Genomic DNA, 21,497 nt, shown 5'->3' with positions numbered 1-21,497 from the left:
AAGTTCAGTCCATATGAATTTGGAAGTGTCACTAACCTAGTCATGTGATTATGGTTTTGACAAAATTCACATGGAAAAGAACACATACACCATAAAATCTAAGTGTCATAAGGTTTCTCTTCGATTCATGAAAATGATGGTAAGGAAACGTTTCCACTAAGAAGATTTTAAGTAGATAGCGGTTGTGATATTTGCATTCTCATATAGTTAGTGGAGCGTGCGTGGTTAACCGACACACTAACTAGTGAGAATTGCAAAAGGTCTAGACAAACATGTGAGCTATCTAAGGAAAGGTGTATGTTTTTGATAAATTATTACCAAAGCAATCTAGTATCAGAAATATGAACTTTGGTAAGAAAGTCAATAAAGTATTGATTTCTAGAAGTCCAGTTGATTTCTGAGTACATGTCAAAGCTAGTGGGAGCATAAAGTGTTATGTTGGTAATCATTATGCTAGTGGGAGCATGATGATTATGTTAAGTATTGCAAGTTAGCAATGTTATTTATAGAAAACAAAAGTTTCAAGTTGCTTTAAAGTTGTTTTGCTATAATTAAGGGAGAGGATTCTATACTTCACTCCAATTCTACAAGCTTAGATTGAGAATTTAATCTACTTTAGTCAAGAATATATATGAATGTTATGCTGGAATGGTTCAACATAAGGAAATTCTATATATGTTGTGTTCTCAAAATTCGATTATGATTACGGCATCCCTCTTCATAGTTCGAATTTTGAGAACATGGCAAATAAAAATTTTATAGCATAAATCATGTCCCATATGCTTTGGGTATAGGTTTGATTATATGTGCTATAATATTCATCCATTCTAAATTTTCCAAATGCCTAGGGCATTAAGATGGAAAAAGGAATAGAACTGGAAATGACTAAAGTGATTAAGCAAAATTGTCAAGGACAATCTGAGGTTTACCAAAGATTGGTTGCTCATGGACAATTAGAAGTATAGAGTAAGGACCATATTGACGTATTTTGAAAAACGGTAACTCTTGTTCATAAGTGATGGTCAAAATGGTAATATGGAATTGTCTCCATAGGTGGAAGTTATTCTTTAAATCTGTGTAAGATTAAAGAACTTAATGCTAAGAAGGATGTTCAAAGGAATGTACTTTGAATTTGAGACTTCATTTCCATGAAATTGTTTCCCATTGGAATACTTTTTAATGTATGTTGCCAAGTCTCTGTGACTTCTGTGCATAGTCGTTACAAGGGGATCATTGCATATAAGTTTAGAATCTAACAGATTACAGTAAATGGCAAGAGTTTGGTATTCTTGCATTTACAACAAGGATTGGAATTGTGAAATGAGCATCATTGGAATATTGACAATTGATCTATTTCACAAAGAGAGGACCATATGTAAACATAGTATGCATACTTGGAGTATGGCATAATTGTTGTTTGGAAAAACATAGTGTATGTGCTTGGAGCATGGGACACCTAATGTTTTAATTCAAGCATAAAGTTGATTAATCGAAACATAAATAATGAGTAATCAATATGGTGCTTAGATAAAAGTTGTTTTATTTACACCCAAGTGTTGGGGCCATATAGGATTAAGTATTATTATTGTGTTTCACTTTGCATGTTTTGACTTCCAGAATAAATATGTTATGGAATATATCATATTATTCAAACCATCCACAGTCAGTCATATGTTGGAAGTAGATATGAATCAAGACTGTCATGAATTTGGCTTGTATGATTTGTCTAAAGTGCTTTAGACAATGCAATGGTTGCTACAACATTCATGAGTACTCATAAGGGCTGAGTATTGGATTCAACCCACGCTCACTTGCATCACTTCATGGAATTTATCTCGAGTGATCGTGAGACGGTAATATCATATAAATCTTCAAACCTAGAGATATGAGTTGTTGACTATGAGTTGGTTATTCATTGATTGTACGAAAATGCATTGGTAAAACATGCCTTTGTGAATAATTCAACAAGTAGTTAGTACAAGCATATCAGTCGAAGTTTATCCGTTCCTTCTAGAAATAGAAGCGATATCTGGGCCCCTCGATGATTTGGTTTTGACCTATGTACCGGGCCCGGTCAGAACCTAATTGATGTGTTCAATTTAGTTCTATGTCGAAACAAATCGGAGATCGAGAAACAAATGTTGGACAATAAGTAAGACCATGTTCCATGTGTTTGTCCGGCTGATATCATGATAATAGAGGATTATATGATCACTTATCTTAAAATGGCGTATCATCATCATCTCAGTTCCGAGAGACTTTGAAAGAGCTATGATTGCTAGTCGGATTTTGAAGTCGTATTTGCAAATATAGTTATTAGACTTATCCAAGTGGGAGACTGTTGGATATAGTGTCTAAGTCCATAACTTTATTTGGTATGAACTTGACCCGACCCGGCATGGTCCATTTGGGTTGCATGGCATTGCAATACTTGGATAGACTAAATGAGAGAATAAGGCACTTATGATTATTAATATATTATAAGTTCTAATATATTAATAATAGTATTATTTAATTAGTATTTGATCAAGTATTAATCTAGAATTAATTTGGTGATCAAAGTGAGACTAATTAAATATATAGGGTTGATTATGACAATCATCAATTATTTTATGGTGGATTAATGATCCATGGTTTATGGGTTTGGTTATAACCATATGAAGCTCCATGGATGGTCCATGGGAGTTACAAACCCATGGGTCATGAGAAATGAAGAGTCATGACAATTAGGGTTTACATTTGTAACTCCTAATTATGACACACTATAAAAGAAACCCTATAGCATGCAAAATTGGCACTAGAGTATTCTTGTGAGGGCATAGCCGATTTTGGAGTGTAGAAATATTCTCTCTAGTTATTCCAAGGTTGTAGTGTTGTGTGAAGCATTTGAGGCACAACATTTGGGGTGCTAGGCTCACAAAGTCTTGAAGGAATCCAAGCGACAACAAAGTATGTATTTCTACTAGTTCTTTATGTTTTATGTAATCCCCATGCCATGCTAGTTAGGAAATAACCTTGAAAAAGAAATTTGCATGTATATAGAGAAAACATAGATTCAAGGTTATTAGGGTTGCATGTACACTTAGGAAGTGTTAGAATGCTCAAAACCCAACAGTTGATGGTGGTGGTTCCTCCAAAACCCCTTGGGTTTTAGAGTCAGGAGTTGTGTTTAAGGGTTCAATGGGTAGAATGGGAATTGTTAAATAGGTTGCCCTTTTTGTAAACATCTACTTTTTGTGTTTAAGGGTTCAATGGGTAGAATGGGCATTAGTAAATAGGTTGCCCTTTTTGTAAACATCTACTTTTGGTACACTTGTCTTTTGGTAACAAGCTTCCAATTCATATCCATAATGTTTGGTAGAATTGGAAGTTTGGTTCTAATTAGGTTAAATGGTATGATAGTGGTTTTTGGGAAGCATTGTAAAGTACATTCCCTTTTTTGGGCTGTTAACTGATATTGATATTTGGTATGATTGTTAAGTTATCAATATATATATATATATATATATATATATATATATATATATATATATATATATATATATATATATATATATATGCCTTGATCACTATAATTGTTGTTACCTTCCATATTTTGGTTAGCTTGGTAAGTAGGTTTATACATATGTATGTGTTAAAGGACTTAATACATTGTTATCATTAAGACATAATAAGTTGTTGTCATTGTTATCTCTTACAAAACCAAAAAATTGCCATACATAACACATGCATCTACTTACTGCCTAACTTGACCAAAATACCCTTACACCTAAACTACTACTACCATTCCACCTGAACCGATCAACCGAACTAATGCCCACAACTTCACAATGCTTTAACCATAACAATTGTGAACCATAAACCCCATCACTATCACCACCACCAAAAGCATGACCATCATAAGTAGCTCCACCTTCAACAGGTTAAAAATATCCAGTTGAACTTCTTTCTTGTTCTTGGCCTCCTCCGAAAGCTTCAAAACCTCCATTGCAAATGCTTTATTGTTGTTAGCCTCCTCCAAATCCATATGGAACTTCCACATAGTTTCCTTGTAGTAAGTGTTTGGCAAGGGTGGATCAAGCCATAAAAAAAGCCGCATTTTTTTGGAGTCCTGCACAACAATCATTTGTTCATAATGGTTCAATAAGACCACAAAAAATTACTTAATATTACCTGCACGCCCTGAATTCCCTCCATGGATTATCGACAGTTTTGGAGATCGAGAATGTCGTAGGTTCATCACAATCGCATCTCAAATCTTCAGTGTAACACCCATAATCAAAAAGACCAAGAAAGGAAAGAAAACCCTAAGTTAAAGGTCCAACTCGTCGAGTCCAAGGAGGAACTCGGCGAGTCCGAGCGGGATCCGGGTCGAGGAGTAAGTGACCGACTCAACGAGTCGGAGAATGGACTCGGCGAGTCTAGTCTGAAGAGGGAAACCCTAAATTCGGGACTTTATGCACTATTTAAGCACCTCATTCTCTTCCTTAGGGTTCCTTTACACCTCTTCTCATCCAGAACATCGAACCCTAGCCACCATACCCATTTTTGAGCAAGATCTAGCCTTGATGTTGTGATTTGAATCTTTGAAGAGAAGGAAGTTCATAGTGGTGAAAGAGGAAGCCTAGGATCCAGAGTTTGGGTGACTTTTCAGAGCATTTGAAGGTAAGAAGTCATTACCTTCACTCCTTTGCTCATAGTTTCCTTTTTGTTATGTGATTTAGGGCTTTTATGCCATATCATAGAGCTAATTAGAGTTAGAAGTCCAGATTTGAAGTTGCTACTTCAGATCTAAGAGTATTTTGGCCTAGAGAGTCATCAAGTATCAACCTTGGGGGTGTAGGTGAAGCATGGTTGTCTTAAACCCGAGTATGGAGTGTTTTGGGCCTAGATCTCCTTAGCTACATGTAAAGTTTGCAACTTTACGTGAGGAATAGGCCTTGTAAGAGTGGATCTACAGTTTGGAGTCCCTGCATGATTCAAAAAGCCTCTGAATGCATGAAGGACTGAATAGACTCGACGAGTCCTTCGAGTGGACTCGGCGAGTAGTATGAAGATTAGGAGGAACTCGACGAGTTGGATGAACAACTCGACGAGTCTGTTGAAGTTTTCCTTGGACTCGGCGAATCTGTTCTGGGACTCGGCGATTCAGGTCGTGAAACCCCGAACCCTTCGAGTTAAGACTCGAATCAGTGAGACGAGTGGAGACTCAGTGAGTTGGACAGGACATGACTCGGAAATTGGTGGACTCGGCAAGTCATCGTTTGACTCGGCGAGTCGAATCGCGAATGGAAGTACTCTGAGCATATGAACTCAGCGAGTCAGTAGGCAGACTCGGCGAGTAGGGTTGACCTGGAAGGTTGACTTTGACCAAGACTTTGACTTTGACTAGAATTGACTTAGTTGACTTTCGGGGGACAGTTAGACTAAGTGTTGCATTGGTATTGGTAGCTCGGGGAGTTAGTGGAGCAGGAGTTTAGAGAGTTGTCGGGCAGCAGCTAGAGGGGTTATCAGCAAGTTCAACAAGTGCAGGTGAGTTTTCCCTTTGTGTGAATGGGTCTAAGACCACAATGCCGACCCATGTAGTTATGAGTAGAAGACCTGGGGGTTAGCCCTAGGCTCAATATGCTAGTATGATATTCAGGACGAGGTCTAATGATAGCAGGCGGGTGCCCAAGGAATGGTTTATATGATAGTTTATACTTGTTGTCTGTGTGATACTTGTATGTGCCTGGTAGGGAGGTGAGTGTGGGCAAGGTCGCGTATCTCACCAATAGTAGAGTGTGGATGTTGATCCACATCTCATTAGCAGCAGAACATGGGCGAGGCCCAAGTTAGGGAAAGAATGAGTGTGGGCTGGGCCCGTATCTCACTATCAGTAGAAGCATGAACGGGGTTCCATGACTCATCAGTAGCAGGACAAGGGCGAGGCCCAGAATAGGCGAGGCTTTAGGACAAGATCCATTAGTATATGTTTAGCTTATGTGTTGTGATATGTTTATGTGCTATTATATGTTAGCGGGCGAGGCCCAGTGACAGGCGACGCCTAAGTGAAACAGATCTGTGTCCGAGTGGGGCTCGAAGCCAGGCGGGGCTTGGAGCGGTGGGGCCGTTGTAGCGGGCGAGGCCCGAGGTAAGGGGGCGAGGCCCAGAATAGCGGTCGTGACCCAGTATGTGCAGTATGTGGTTATGCATGGTATGTGGTAGGTTGGGGAACTCACTAAGCTTCATGCTTACGGTTTTCAGCTTTGGTTACAGGTTCTTCCGGAAGCGGAGGGAAGAGCTCGGGGTGATTGCATGGCATACACCATAGATTAGACAGCCTAAGAATGTTTTACTCTGATAATGAACATATGTTTTGGAAATTAATACTCTGATTATGTTATGGATTGATAATTATGTTTTAAGTAATGTTTTATGAAAGAAATTTCCAGTCTTGAATTTTGGGACGTTACATTCAAACAACGATTCCTTAAAGCCCACTCTTTATAACTTTGCGTGTGCGTGTTGGAGGAGCTTACCATCTTTTTGGTTTGAAGTTGGAGAACAAAATCGACCTAAAACTACTTACAACGTTCGACTAAGGGAGCAACCTGCTGAACCCAACTCTTTGCCCTCAAACGACAATTCAAAGAAAATATCGTGGTCACAGTAAATGAAAAATTAAATTTAGGGTTTTTTTTCCAATTTAGTGCAAAAAAACATGGAACTTTTGTGATATTAACCCAAGAAAACATATGCAAAAATGCAATTTGCATATAACATATATAAGCATGACCTTAATTTGCATATAACATAGATGTCACCTTATGTAGTTGCAATTTTTGATGCTTTTACAAACTACAAACGTTTTTCTCTTAGTAGTATTGTTATAATTATAATTTATAGCCCTTCGATTAATGATGAAAAAAGGATTAACTGTAAATAAGATAAAAAATGCAACAAAAATAAACTTTAATGATTACAATTTTATAACAAATGGAACATTTGGGCAAATTTCATAATTTTTGAAATAACACAATATGATATTTGTAATTTATTTTAGCAAAAAGATACTTTATCAAATATTAAACATTAATAATTTAATCCACACAAAATTGACGGAACTGGTTTTTCTTCATCGTATTTACGGGGACAGAGGTAAAAGAATTTCTAAGAAATTCCCAATAAGGATTCCAAAGGCAAAACCCCAAATTATAGGAAGGGATTTGCGTGTAAAATCCTCTTCGTCTTCTCTAATTTCGTCAAAATACTCGCTCCTCACTGTTCACTTCTTCTCCATTCATCTCAGAACCCCCAAATTTCTTCATTATTTACAGATTCAAATCCTTCGGGAGGTCCCTAATTCCTTAAAGACTATGCCCATCAACTGTTCGCATACGTTCCTGTTGCTGAGTTAGGGCTTGTGTACGTGTAGATCGTTTAACGGCATCTTAATTTTGTCCCCAAAAGGCCTGGATTTTTCGAATTACTTGTAAGCCTCTGTTTCAGGTTATGTATCTATTTATCTTTAGATCCATAGATTTATTTCATCGTAATCTAAGTCAAAACAACTAGCATTTCGATTGCGGGGCTACTGGTTTTTCACCTATACCTCTGATCCACTAGTCTGATCGACTCCAATCGCATAATTGGTTAAGCTTTCATTGGATACAAGGATAAATGAACTAGGAGAAAGAAAGACTAGGATTGCGGGGCTACTAGTTCTCCAAACCTTCTCATTTCTTCGTTTTTTTTTTTTTTTTTTCAGATGTTGATCTGAACCCAAATCATTGGCAAAGAACTAGCACTTGTGTGAGTTTTATAGTGTACAAGTGTGTATAGAATAATGAAAGGAGGCTACTTCTATGAAAGGAGAACGAAACAACTCTCCCTCTTCTTCATCGGTGTTGTCTTTACCACCATTGTTGTTTGGTCTTGGGAGAAAACCCCTCTTCTCACAACTTTACTTCCATCTCATAGTCAAGTGATGCAGCTTTTTCCAGGTTTGCCTTGATATCCATCTCACATTCTTCAGCTCCTTTTGTCTCCTTTAATTACTGATGGCATTAGGTTAGAATGTGCAGATCAAATAGAAACTTACAAGACATAAAACATCTGCCACAAATTGCAAATTAGTTAAAAACCATTGAAAGTCTTATAAAATACTGTGGTCATCTTTTCATTAGATAACTGTGGAACTTTATTGTGATGGCAGCTGGTGGAGTAAAAGTGAAGCAACCTACTCAATCAAAAGATGATTTCAGAGAAGTAGAAGTAGTTGCAAATGTAACATATCCAATAAACGCACCCTCCATTTTAGGGGAGGAAGGATTGGTGGATTCAATATCACCATCAACATCAAGTCCCATAAACACCCCCTCTTTGGACATTCATGAGGGTGAATCCTCAAGTACCTCTCAAGAAAATCACCAGGGTAGAAAATTTTCTTGTATGTTATTGTTTATTCATTTCTCTCTTACATTCTCACTAGACATTTTCTTGATTTTCACTCACTCCTGTCATGTTAATGCAGAAAGTACAACAAACATTATTGAAAAACCTGTTTCTAGTGAAGTATCTGAAAAATCCATCAACTCAATCTCAAATCCACCAAAACAACAGTTACTTGAACCAGTCTCTTCAGAAGTGGAAACAGAAGACAATGGTGCCCCTATGGCAAATGTGGAAAAACAAGGTGCTTTTTACTTTTTAGTTTTCAGTTTTCACTTTCTTTTAACTTTTACAATTCAAAACTTGATGAAAACACACAATACAACAAACCCAAAATCAAAACCAAAATCACTTATAACTTTTTCTTCATCTTCTTTAATTCCAGCCTGCAACTTTGGTAAAGGAAAATGGGTGATTGACAACAATCGCCCTTTATATTCTGGTTTTGGCTGTAAACAATGGTTATCAGGAATGTGGGCATGTCGTTTGACTCAAAGAACAGATTTTGGATATGAAAAATTAAAATGGCAACCAAAAGATTGCAAAATGGATGATTTCAACGCCCTTCAATTCCTCAAAAGGTTTGTCTTTTGTTAATAAAAGATTCTTTAAATATAAAGAAAAAGAAACAATCTTTGAATGATTTTCTTAATGTATTATTATATTTCAGATTGCAGCACAAAACCCTAGCTTTTATTGGTGATTCTTTAGGGCGACAACAATTCCAATCCCTAATGTGCATACTCACAGGTGGTGAAGAGAGATATGATGTTGAAGATGTTGGTAAAAAATACGGGTTAGTCAAAGCCCGCGGGTCGGTTCGACCCGACGGGTGGGCCTACCGGTTCCGACCCACGAACACCACAATCCTCTACTATTGGTCCGCGAGTCTTTGTGATTTGGACCCGATTGACCCGGGAAACCGGTCCACTTCCTTTGCTATGCATCTCGATAGACCCCCGGCTTTTTTAAAACGTTTTATTTCTGGATTTCATGTTGTTGTTTTGAACACTGGGCATCATTGGAATAGAGGGAAGGTTAATGCTAACAAATGGGTTATGTATGTTAATGGGACACGTGTCACTAATAGGAGGTTGTTAAATATAGAAAGTGCTAAAAACTTAACAGTTTATAGTATTGTAAGATGGGTGGATGGTGAGTTAGGTAAGTACCCGGGGTTGAAGGCGTTTTTTAGGTCGATTTCCCCGAGGCATTTTTTTAATGGAGATTGGAACACTGGGGGGACATGTGACAAAACTACCCCTGGAAAATTGGAGGTTTTACAAGAGGTGTCTAGTGATTTGTTGGCGTCAGGGGCAGTGAAAGGGACAAATGTGAAGCTTTTGGATGTAACTGCATTGTCTGAGGTGAGAGAAGAAGGTCATATATCGAGATATAGCATTAAAGCTACTCCAGGGATGCAAGATTGTTTACATTGGTGCTTACCTGGCATTCCTGACACGTGGAATGAACTTCTTTTTGCTCAGATTTAGGGTACATTTAGATTCTTGTTTTTGTTATGGTATCCTTAGCTTCTTGTGTTTTTTGGGTACAAAAGAGGGAAGAAGTAGAAACCTTGTTGTGAGATGTGTAGTATGTAGTTTGTTTGTACGAAATTACAGATATTTACTTAATGAGTTAATATATAATGTAACACTTGCAATATATAATAAGTTTTTGGTTTATTAGTTAATAAATAAGTTGGCTTAAGTTCAGGTGTTCTCATGTTGAGATAATTACAAGTTTTATTTGAATTAAAATAATCACAAAGTAGTATTATTTAACATCTACACAATGCATTGATCTCTTAAACTCAACTTGAAGTTAAAGTGGATGCAACGCAAGCGCATTGACGCCGCGGTCATTACATACTCTTTGGGTAGTATGAAAGTTTGGGAAAATGAAATTGTAGCCCTACAATGCATTCTGTGTAGAACTTCAATCTCTTAAACATTTATTTGTAACCATAGTTGTATAGCTTGTACATTTTACAAAAATCTTCAGAAAAAAGAGAGAAGTTATGAGGTACCTGAAACATAACCCAAAACTGTAAGCCAAAGCTTAGTGAATTTCCCCCATAATACCAACACAACACATAATCATAACAATAACAACAAACAACATGCATACAGATCCTTCAGTCTGACTGGAATGCCCCACGACCTACAATTTACCTAGTATGCTCACATAACCTACAACATGACTGGTACACCACACAGGGCCTTCAGCCTATCTGGAACGTTCTACGGGCCTTCGGTCTGATTGGTACGCCCCACTGACCTTCAGTCTCTCCAGGACGCCATGGGTTTGTTAGCCTTCAGCACAAAGCAGGACCGCCTCAACCCAACCACACATAAACCGTGTCGACACACATATATAACCGACAAGCATACAAATAACCAGCTAATGACAAACAGATAAATATTACAGATCACTAAGCTTAGCATCATCCTATCTACCAGGATATATATCTAACATACCACTATAGTACACAATCATACGATAAACCAGGATAACAATCCAAAGGGCCAACCTTGGTGCCTTCGACCCATAAGCACAGTGAGGAAAACTCACCTCGCAAACTGAATAGAAATGATAAGGTCCGACTCTGAATATCAGCTCTCTAACCGATACCGAATTCCATCAAATGACCAATTCCATCAAAATCCCAAAATACCCACAAGGTCAAACTTGGTCAAATTCCATTGGTCAAACCCGCTAAGCCAAATGAGTCAACCCAGCCGAGTCAACTCAACCCAATCAACTCGAAAAAGTTGAACCATACGAGTACGAGAGTCGTACCCCGGAGGTACGCTTAGCATACGCGAAGCCTCGTATTGACCACCATCGAGGTGGTTGATCAAGTACTTGGGGCGTACTCCCACTTACGTAGGGTGTAACCTCGCAACCCCAAAAACTTCATTAAGTGCTTAATGGCTTAAGCACTCAATCCCATGCTTCATATCCATTATCCAAATGCACCTTAGAGTCAGAAAGTTTCCAACTTTTTGACTTTCCATGCCTAAGAAGAGCTTAACACAAGGTATTAATCCATTAAGACCTCCTATAAGATCCATGGAGCAAAACTAACTAAAGAGACTTCATTTTTATGGCTAAGGACCGCCCCTCCTAGGGTCTGAAAGGACAACTCGAAGCGTCCAAAACATGTCATACTCAAGATGAGACTTTTGAGACCAAAAAGATGACATAAAACCTCCATAACTAGATCTACAAGATTAACAGACAAAGGTGCAAGCTTTATACCTTCAAAGTCTTTCAAATGAAGGATGAATCCCATATCTAAGGTACTTTTTTCTCCAAGTTGAGCTTGATCTTCTTCTTTCCTATTCAAATCACACAAACACACTCTTTAATGCTTGAAATTTCCTCACAATGTGCTTTTAGGGTTTCAAATAAAGAAGAGAGGGCAGAGGATGGTTAGGTGAAGAGAAATGAGGTCGATAAGATACTTAAATACCACCTAAACCCTAAAAATTAGGGTTTCCATCTTTCTTTAGTATGACCCGCATACATGAGTGTACGCCCTGTATACTAGGGTGCGCCTTAGTACGCTCAGCATACACACATGTACGCTTAGCATACTTCTCCTGCCCAAAATTACGAGAATGCCACTAGGGCTTCAAGGCACAATCTCTTGGACTTAAGTACCAAAATGTCATATAATAAACTTAAAGGGATAAATTTAGAAGTATCTGAACATCAAGATGTTACATAAATCTATGAAAACTAAAAACGAATAGGAAAAAAAAAATAATGCATCAATCAAATCCATCGGTTTTTTCCTTCTTGTCAAAACTAAAAACTACATAATCCATCTAATCACGTAACAGATTATGATTTTGAAGGTAATTGTGAAACAAATAGGAAAAAAGCAATGCATCAATCAAATGCTTCAGATTTTTTTTTTTTTTTTTTTTTTTTTTTTTTTTTTTTTTTAATTTTACTTCAAATTATTAAGTTTTTAGTTTTTGTAATCGAACAATGATTTAGTAATTAGTTTGTTGGTTCGCGCCTTTAATGGAGTTTTCCATTGATCTTGCATCCTCCTCCTCCTCCTCTCTCTCTCTCTCTCTCTCTCTCTCTCTCTATATATATATATATATATATATATATATATATATATATATATATATATATATATATATATATATATATTATACAAACATTAAATAAAGTGAAAACGTAATAACAATATTTTTTTTGTTATTATTCTGCTTTGATTTTGTATGTTTAGTATTATAGTGAATTCAAATACAAATATTAACATATAATTATTTATATACTCATTTTTATGTTATTATTATAATATAAATTATGTATACACTAGAATTATAGTAAAATCTAATGTGAATATTAATGTATGCTTATTTAAATATTTATTATTTAATAATAACATAAAGTTATATATACAAAATTCATAAAAGAATAATAATTTAAAAATAATGTTCTTATTCATTCATTCATATATATATATATATATATATATATATATATATATATATATATATATATATATATATATTACAATTCTATCCATTAGAGGAAAAAATGGGAAGAAACAGAGAGGAAAGAGAGTGCAATTTTCATACACCGAATGGTGCTTCATCGCACATTAACCGTAGCCACGGTGTGGTGAAATGTCAAAGCCAACTTCATTGAATTGTGCAAGTTTTGTATACCGTCTAACTTAATGGATTAACTCATATCGGTTTTACAAGTTTAATGACCTGTTTCATGAAAGAAAAAAAAATTACAAATTTATCCATTTTCCTTTATGTCTTTGCTAAAAAATAGTAAAAAAACAAAACATTACAAAAATAGTCATCAAAATTGCAGATGGATTGGAGTTGTCTATGATTATGAGTGTTGATATACGAAGATATAAGTGTTTAAAGCGTGTTTATGCATTATCTGTTGTACGTTCGCAGATGGACAATGTCCATCTACGACCACCTACAATTTGGGCTTTTTCAGAATACAAATTCCTAATTTTTTTGGAACCCTCATTTATGTTGATTGTTCATTGGGAAAACTCTCTTAAGCCTTTCAATGAATATATGCATCATAAATCAATTTCTAACTATACAAAAAACATGCTATGAAAGATACTTATACAACCTGAAGATGCTTCCTAAATCATTTCTAAAACGTAAATCATATTCATGCAATTGTCTAACATATTTATTTTATTCCAAGTCTCCTGATGGTCATCAAAGATAAACTCCCACAAGTAACTATGTTATGGATTCGTCAAACCTATTATTTTCGTAGTTAAAATTTTTGTAAGAAAAAAACTATTACCACCGCAAAATCGTAGATGAAGTGAGAAAATTGCAGATGAACTCACTTCATCTGCAAACATGTGTGGAAGGGAGGAATATTTATATCCGAAAAAACCAGAAAAAAAAAAATTAATTGCGCACGTACAAGTCAACAATGCACGACCATGCTTTACAATGTTGTACCTCCGCAGATCAACATTCAAAATTGTAGATGGCGCTAATCCATTGGAATATTGGGTTTTTTTGGCTATTTTTTGCAAAGAGATTAAATAAAATTGACTAAAGTTGTAATTTACTAAAAAAAATATTAATAATCAATTCAACACAAATCATATAGTTAATTGTGTTATAGTGATATTTTTGTTATTTTTATACTTAAATAATTATCGAAGCTTTTAAATTTTATATAATTTAATTTGAAGGATAATCAGAAGTTTAAGGGTTTTTTGTTTAAATTAAATGGATCAATTCATAGGATGCAAACTCCGAATGAACATAAGGCTTATAAAAAGGGGACAAATTTTGGAAAGAGGGATGGTTGGTGGGTAGCATCTTGGCCATGGTGGTGCTTCATTGACCAAATGTCAACATCTTCGTCTAATTCTTTCACACACGTGATTTGTATGATAATGATTTTTTTATTAGTGAGTGATTTTGTAGGATAAAGTTTGCAAAAACTAATTGTTTTTTAACTTACACATAAAATAGAGACCAAAAATATGTACTTGATTTCGTATCTTAAAAGTATTGGAAAATCAATATATATGTTATAAGTTTATAATCAAATAAAAATAAAATTAAAATCAACAGTAACTACCTATTACTTATTGTATATATCTCACATATTAATGTTAATTTTAAGGATATGTTTTTTTAAAATGCATTTGTGTCATTTTCTACATGTAATTTGCCTGTTTACACGTCAAATTTTTTAAAATGTTACTATGTTATATGACAACTAGTTTAAACCATGACCATTTGTATATTTTAGAATTTATAAGGCATCATTGGTTTTAATAAGGTCAAACTTCTTTCAAATATATACATGTTCTTTAAGAAAAAACAAAGAGTTGAATAACTTTTAAGAACGCTATTGTTTTATAGAATATGACTAGTTGTTAAGACAAATTTAAAAACATGCATAAAGCGTGAGTAATTTACCATGCTAGTAAAAGAATGATAATGTGGTCCCTTGACCCAATCTTTTCATACCGTTGATGGTTAAAAAAGGTAATATATTTTATTACATAAATAAATGTATGCCAGATTTGTATATATTTTAGGATTCAAACGTATACTTAATCTCAAAAGGTAGGGATGTGTATAAGACGGTTTGATTCGGTCTTTAACTAAAACCAAACCATAAACATTATAAGTAATTAATGTATTTTTATAGCCATTGTGAATTGGTTAATATTGATTTTGGTTTACGGTTTTTGTTGGTTAATTGTTATGGTTAATGATTAATATTTGTTAATCATAATGGTTGAAAATGAGATAAAAATAAAATTACTTTGCTATTAAACCTGAAAAACATAAAGTACGTTGTTATAAAAAGTAAACAATTTAGTGTTTTTAACTTTATTAATATGATATAAGATTATGTATCCCATTGAATTCCTAATAATTAACTTTTAAATTTTCACTACCAAATATAATTACATACCGTATACTTAATATTATACTATATTAAAAACATTTATAGTATTTTATTAATGATCGGTTTTGGATGAAAACCATAACCGAACCATATATACTTGGTTAATCAAAATAAAAACAACGCTACCTTTTTTACTAATGGTTTGGTTAAAATAGTTCGGTTATTTCGGTTAATTATTATTTTATTAATGATTAATTATACTTTTATGTAGATATTTATAATATATTTTAGGTATACTGTAGAGTTCTTAATATTTTAGGCTCATTAATCATAAGTTATTTTGTGAGCACATTATGGTAAAAAAAATAAATAAATAAATAAAAACCGGACGATTATTTATAGGAAAAGGAATATATACATATATATATACATATATATATATATATATATATATATATATATATATATATATATATATATATGGGAAAAGTGAATATACCCTTAAGGTATATAAGCTTGCGTATCCATTCTAATTGTCTAATGTTCTTATAATATAACTTCTAATTTGATTTATTTTCATAATATTTATAAATTACACATTTATCTTCATCTTACATAATTTTCATTTTCAACTATAATATATGTAGCCTAATATGTATTCGATAAAAGGATGTGATATAAAAGAAAGATAATAGTGAATTTCAAAAATCTTGACAGTAAATTAAGTTAGAGGTTTATGTCTAAGAACATTATAATAAATATATCAAACAAAACGACGTATTATGATGTGTTTGGTTACCTAAGCTTATATACCCTTACGGGTATATTCACTTTTCCCTATATATATATATATATATATATATATATATATATATATATATATATATATATATATATATATATATATATATATATATATATATATATATATATATGAGAAAAGTGAATATACCTAACAACCTTATATAAGCTTAGGTACCTAACTCCATAATACTACATCAGTTTGTATCATATTTACATTGTAATTGTCTAAGGTTCTTAAACTTCAACCCCATAACTTTATTACTCCAAAATCTTTGGACTTTCACCATTATCTTTCTTTTACATCACGTCCTTTTATTGAATACCGTCTGATAGGCTTTATATCCTACCGCTACAAATGAAATGATGTAGGAGAAATATAATGATGAATTTCTAAATTTTTGTGAAGTAAATCAAGTTTAGGGATAAAGTTTAAGAATCTTGCATGATTGCAATGAAAATTTAATGCAAAATGACCTAATCTGATGACGTTAGGTACCTAAGCTTATATAAGGTTGTTAGGTATATTCACTTTACCCTATATATATATATATATATATATATATATATATATATATATATATATATATATATATATATATATATATATTAGAAACCGTCAATCATTTTATATGTAGGATTTTGGCCAACTAATTTTCCAAAAAAAAAAAGCTCTATTATGTGCTAGTTAACTATGAAGGTTTGACTTTTTCTAAATAGAAAAAACATAGTGATTATTATCTTCCTATAATCATATTATATTTTTTTCCAACAAAACATATCATATTATTGTAATCTTAATGTATCATATTAATGAAGATATCCTATCTCAGATAAATATTGTAATCTTAATGTATCATATTAATGAAGATATCCTATCTCAGATAAATCTTTGAGATCATGATTTTAATTATCATATAGTAAGATTTGACTCTATGTAACTCTACCAAAAACGATTATTTTAAGAAAAAATAGCATGGACAAGGAAGTTACTAAAAACAATTAGTTTCATACCGAGTATATGGGATACATTTTGACAAACAAAGATAATACATAAAAATTACAGACAGAAAGAATACAAACACAATAAGATTTTTTGTCAAACAAAAAGAACAGAGTACCATAGCAATAAAATAAAATCATCTATCACATAGTGAGAACAAACATCCTCTCTAATTAATAAATATTTTGTTTTTGCTATTTATCAAACTCTTATTCAAATTGTCAAATGTTATTTTTTGGTTATTTTGAATTAATTTTTTTATACATGTTATTTTATGAGTTTTTCTATTTTATTAAATTTCACATAATATTTTAATGTAATAATTGCAAGAAATATAATAATAAATAGATATTAATTTCACTAATAAACTTACCTTTTAATTTCAAAATTCTCGAAATTAAAGCTCATTAGTTTCTTTTATTTATTGAAATTATTTGTTTAAATTTAAAAGATATAAAACTTTTTCATTATAATAAATCATTATTTTCTTATTTTCTTACAAATTCAAAGTTCTCAAATATTTTTACTTTTATATTTAACATTTTTTTTTTAAATTAACTCATATAATACATGAATTTCACAACTAATTAATATTATAAAAAAATAATATTTTCTTTCATATACATAGATAATACAATAAATTCTACGAATGTAATGCTCTCGGTCTTTTTCTAGTTAAATCAATGACTTTATCATACAAAATTTATAAGGATTTTTCCAAAACTAAAACATAAAATCTAAAATTATCGGCTAAAATCTCAAATATGTAAATGATTCCCGGATGTTTTTTGTATTTTTTATAAATAATTCCTATTTTTTGTGTCCTTCTTCTTTGAGAAAACGTATAGTTCTATTGTTAATAAACTCAAGGGACTTCTATGAAAATATGATAAATAATTTATTTAAAATAAAAATATGAAATATTTTATGTGGAGTTGTAAAAGTATAATCCTTGTGGCGGGGAGAATTTCACGTGCTACTCAAAGAGTGATGTGTATTGATGATCTGGATGCAAATTCCGAACTAATGAATCTAGATTTAAACAAGTACATGTATATGCTACTCTTTATTAAAGATTAAGTCGAGTACAATGCCTTCCCAAAATTATAAATATGTTTCTTTCTTTTATCATTAGTTTTGGTATCTAGAAACGAACACGATGCACTTGAAATTGCATGCAAATAAAGCCTTGTTTATTATTAGGTTCACCTGTTTAATCTATGGTTTCATTTTGTTTTTATTTTCCCTACGCTTTAATTATTTATTTTGGTTTTTATTTTTTATTATTATTATTATTATTATTTTTTTAATGTACTCTGTCGTCAAACATAGTAATGATAATAGTTATAATTAAGTACCTTCGTATTGTTAAAACATTTGTGTATAGTTTAGTAATAAGTATTGGACTATATGGTTGATACCAAATATTAAAAGTACAAATTAATATTTTACTACGTTACATGTGAATTGAAAAATATCAATATTAATTTGATCCAAAAACAAAAACAAAAAACATGGTGAAGCTAAAAACGAGAATGGAGCCATGTATAGTATATATACAAAAAAAAGTCGCCGCTCCATGCATATGCGCAACTTCACCCTCTCTTCATTTCCTCACTTATTCTATATATTTAATATTTATATATATATATATATATATATATATATATATATATATATATATATATATATATATATATATATATATATATATATATATATATATATATATAATATATAATTATATATACCTATAAAAAAATCCCTCAAATTATATATATATATATATATATATATATATATATATATATATATATATATATATATATATATATATATATATATATATATATATATATATATATATATATATATATATCAAAAACTCCAAAGATAAGATGGATCTTGCGAATAAACCCCATCAAAGACCTCATCCCCGTAATCATGAGCAGCTAGTGGCGGCTGCATGGGCATGAAATAATCATCAAATCCTGGAAATATCCCGAAGTCCGGTACGCTATCTGTAATGTAATCAATGTCAAAGGAGGAGCTAGATACGACGTCCATGGAGGTGCAAGTTTGCTGGTAGTTACCGGAAAAGAAGGGATGATGATCAGACGACGAATCCTGCAACTGAGACGATGAAGAAGATGATGATAAAGATGATGATGGAATAGAGTTTGCGAAGCTAGCAGCGACGGCAGGTATCTGGGAAGGGTGGAGTTCGGTGCCGCCGGGAATGTCCGGAGGTTGATGAGGGAAGTTGAAGTTGGCAGTGTTGCCACGTAGACAGAAGAGAGCAGCATCGAAAGCTCGAGCAGCTTTTTCCGGTGAATCGTAGGAGCCTAACCAGATTCTTTCACGGCTGTTGGGTAGCCGGATCTCCGACACCCATTTTCCCCATTTCCTCTTTCGAACACCTCTGTATTTAGCTTCTTGGGTCCTATCTCTTTCGTTATTCGCAGTTGCAGATGCAGATGGAGAGGGAGATGAAGGTTTCACCATTGTTTTAACTTTTTCTAAGCTGGGCAGTGTAGTAGTATATATGTGTTGTTTTGAGATTGTGTTATTGTGTCTGTGTTTGAGTATTTATACTTTGAATCGAAATTGGCGGCTGATTCTGAAGGTCAATTGGGCGCGTTGATTGTGATCGTCTAGAAGAAAAATGCATGCCAGATGGCAGTCAGTGGGTTTGGGTAGTATTGGAAATATAAATTAAATTTTTGTTACGCGGTGACATCATTACTGAAAATAAAAATGTACCACGTTGATATCAGATGGTCCACTTCTCATTAGTCTATTTCATACTCAAAATTTCTTTTATCTCTCATTTCGTTTCTATTTTCCATATATATATATATATATATATATATATATATATATATATATATATATATATATATATATATATATATATATATATATATATATATATATATATATATGGATTCAATTGAGAAAAATAAAAAAAGTTGAGAATGAGGGAATCATTCACAGCCACTCATTTAATTAGCCTCTAAACATAAAAGACACGATAGCAAACTTGTAAATATGATATAATACCCTTCAATCATAAATACGAACAGTTGAAATTCATTCGTTTTTTGCTCTTTCAATCAAACCTTTAATTCTGTTTGAATACGAACATATCTTTAACATCTACGATTAATTATACTATCAGCATCATTAGAACAACATCATCGATGATCAATAAAAAATTCAATTCGTATCATTCATTTAACATCGTGCATCAAATAAAACATCGAAATTAAGGTTAGAAAAAGATCAAATCATTTTTTGTTTGAATTTTTCATATATTTCTCTACCAATCTACTGTTTTGTAAGATTTAAGTAGTCAAAGTATCATATTTATCACATTTTTAAAAAGTTAACTTGTATGCACTCCAACTGTTTGATGAAATGCATAAATTAAATTACCACATTATATTTACATATGAATATGTTTTCTCACCTGAATCAATATGTAATTATTAAAACACAAAACAAATATGCAAGTCTGTATGTTATTCATATGTGAATAACATATAAAAATTATATATATTTCTAAAAACACATTGCAATATTCATATATGAATATAATGTGTAATATTCATGTATGAATATACAAACTATTATTCATAAGTGAATATACGATCTAATATTCACAAATGAATATACTATGTAGTATTCTCATGTGATATACCATGTAATACCATATAATATTCACATATAAAAATATCATATAATATTCATAAATGAATATACCATCTAACATTCACAAATGAATATACTATGTAATATTCACAAATAAATTTATCGTCTAATATTTAAATATGAATATACTATGTTTAGTATATGATATATATTAATATATGAATGATACTTAAATTGTAAAAAAAATTAATCATAGTTTTATTCATAAGTGAATAACGAATGTAGTGTAGTAAAAACCAGATTCATTTTTATTCACTTATGAATAACGATAGCTGAAGATATAAAAAAAATTAATTTTTTTATTTTATCTTAAAACTATATCAATATGGATGTCTATTTGTAGAGAATAAAAAATCATGAATTTTGGTATATTTAAAATCATTTTTCGATAAAAATAGTTTCTTAAAAATAAAAAATACGAAAAAACTATGTCTTTGTATATATTAAGGTAATGCTTAACATAGTTTAAGAAAACATGTTCCGTTGGAAAACACATTTGAATTCCTTTCCCATTTCTGTCGGTACGTTGGAGGCTTTTGCGGCAAAAATAAATGATTGGCTGAGAATGATTCCCCCATTCTCAACCTTTTTTTCTCAATTGAACCCTCTCTCTCTCTCTATATATATATATATATATATAGGC

At 32.4% G+C, this 21,497-nt stretch overlaps 2 protein-coding genes across 4 annotated transcripts; one reads left to right on the top strand and one right to left on the bottom strand.

Annotated features, from left to right (window-relative positions):
• Positions 1 to 7,109: 7,109 nt before the first annotated feature.
• Positions 7,110 to 10,087, top strand: LOC145005245 (protein trichome birefringence-like 14). 2 transcript variants are annotated; one of them, XM_078964307.1, is made up of 6 exons: positions 7,110 to 7,474; positions 7,751 to 7,985; positions 8,198 to 8,416; positions 8,516 to 8,677; positions 8,819 to 9,014; positions 9,104 to 10,087. In XM_078964307.1, exons 2-6 carry the CDS (start codon positions 7,829 to 7,831, stop codon positions 9,924 to 9,926), a joined length of 1,557 nt encoding a protein of 518 aa, XP_078820433.1. In that variant the 5' UTR covers positions 7,110 to 7,474; positions 7,751 to 7,828; the 3' UTR covers positions 9,927 to 10,087. The 2 variants fall into 2 exon arrangements, with proteins under 2 accessions (XP_078820433.1, XP_078820434.1); XM_078964308.1 differs by having other exon boundaries at positions 7,110 to 7,491.
• An 8,912-nt stretch (positions 10,088 to 18,999) lies between these two features.
• LOC145005221 (ethylene-responsive transcription factor ERF017-like) lies at positions 19,000 to 19,695 on the bottom strand. 2 transcript variants are annotated; one of them, XM_078964282.1, is made up of 2 exons: positions 19,234 to 19,695; positions 19,000 to 19,161 (listed from the first exon to the last, which is right to left on the bottom strand). In XM_078964282.1, the coding sequence occupies exons 1-2, from the start codon at positions 19,643 to 19,645 to the stop codon at positions 19,019 to 19,021; spliced, it is 555 nt and encodes a 184-aa protein (XP_078820408.1). In that variant the 5' UTR covers positions 19,646 to 19,695; the 3' UTR covers positions 19,000 to 19,018. The 2 variants fall into 2 exon arrangements, with proteins under 2 accessions (XP_078820408.1, XP_078820407.1); XM_078964281.1 differs by having other exon boundaries at positions 19,001 to 19,695.
• Between the last annotated feature and the right edge of the window lie 1,802 nt (positions 19,696 to 21,497).

The sequence above is a fragment of the Lactuca saligna genome, chromosome 7 (genome assembly GCF_052625555.1).
Source record: "Lactuca saligna cultivar CGN05327 chromosome 7, ASM5262555v1, whole genome shotgun sequence".
Classification (NCBI taxonomy): domain Eukaryota; kingdom Viridiplantae; phylum Streptophyta; class Magnoliopsida; order Asterales; family Asteraceae; genus Lactuca; species Lactuca saligna.
This window is presented reverse-complemented; position numbering and strand designations above follow the sequence as displayed.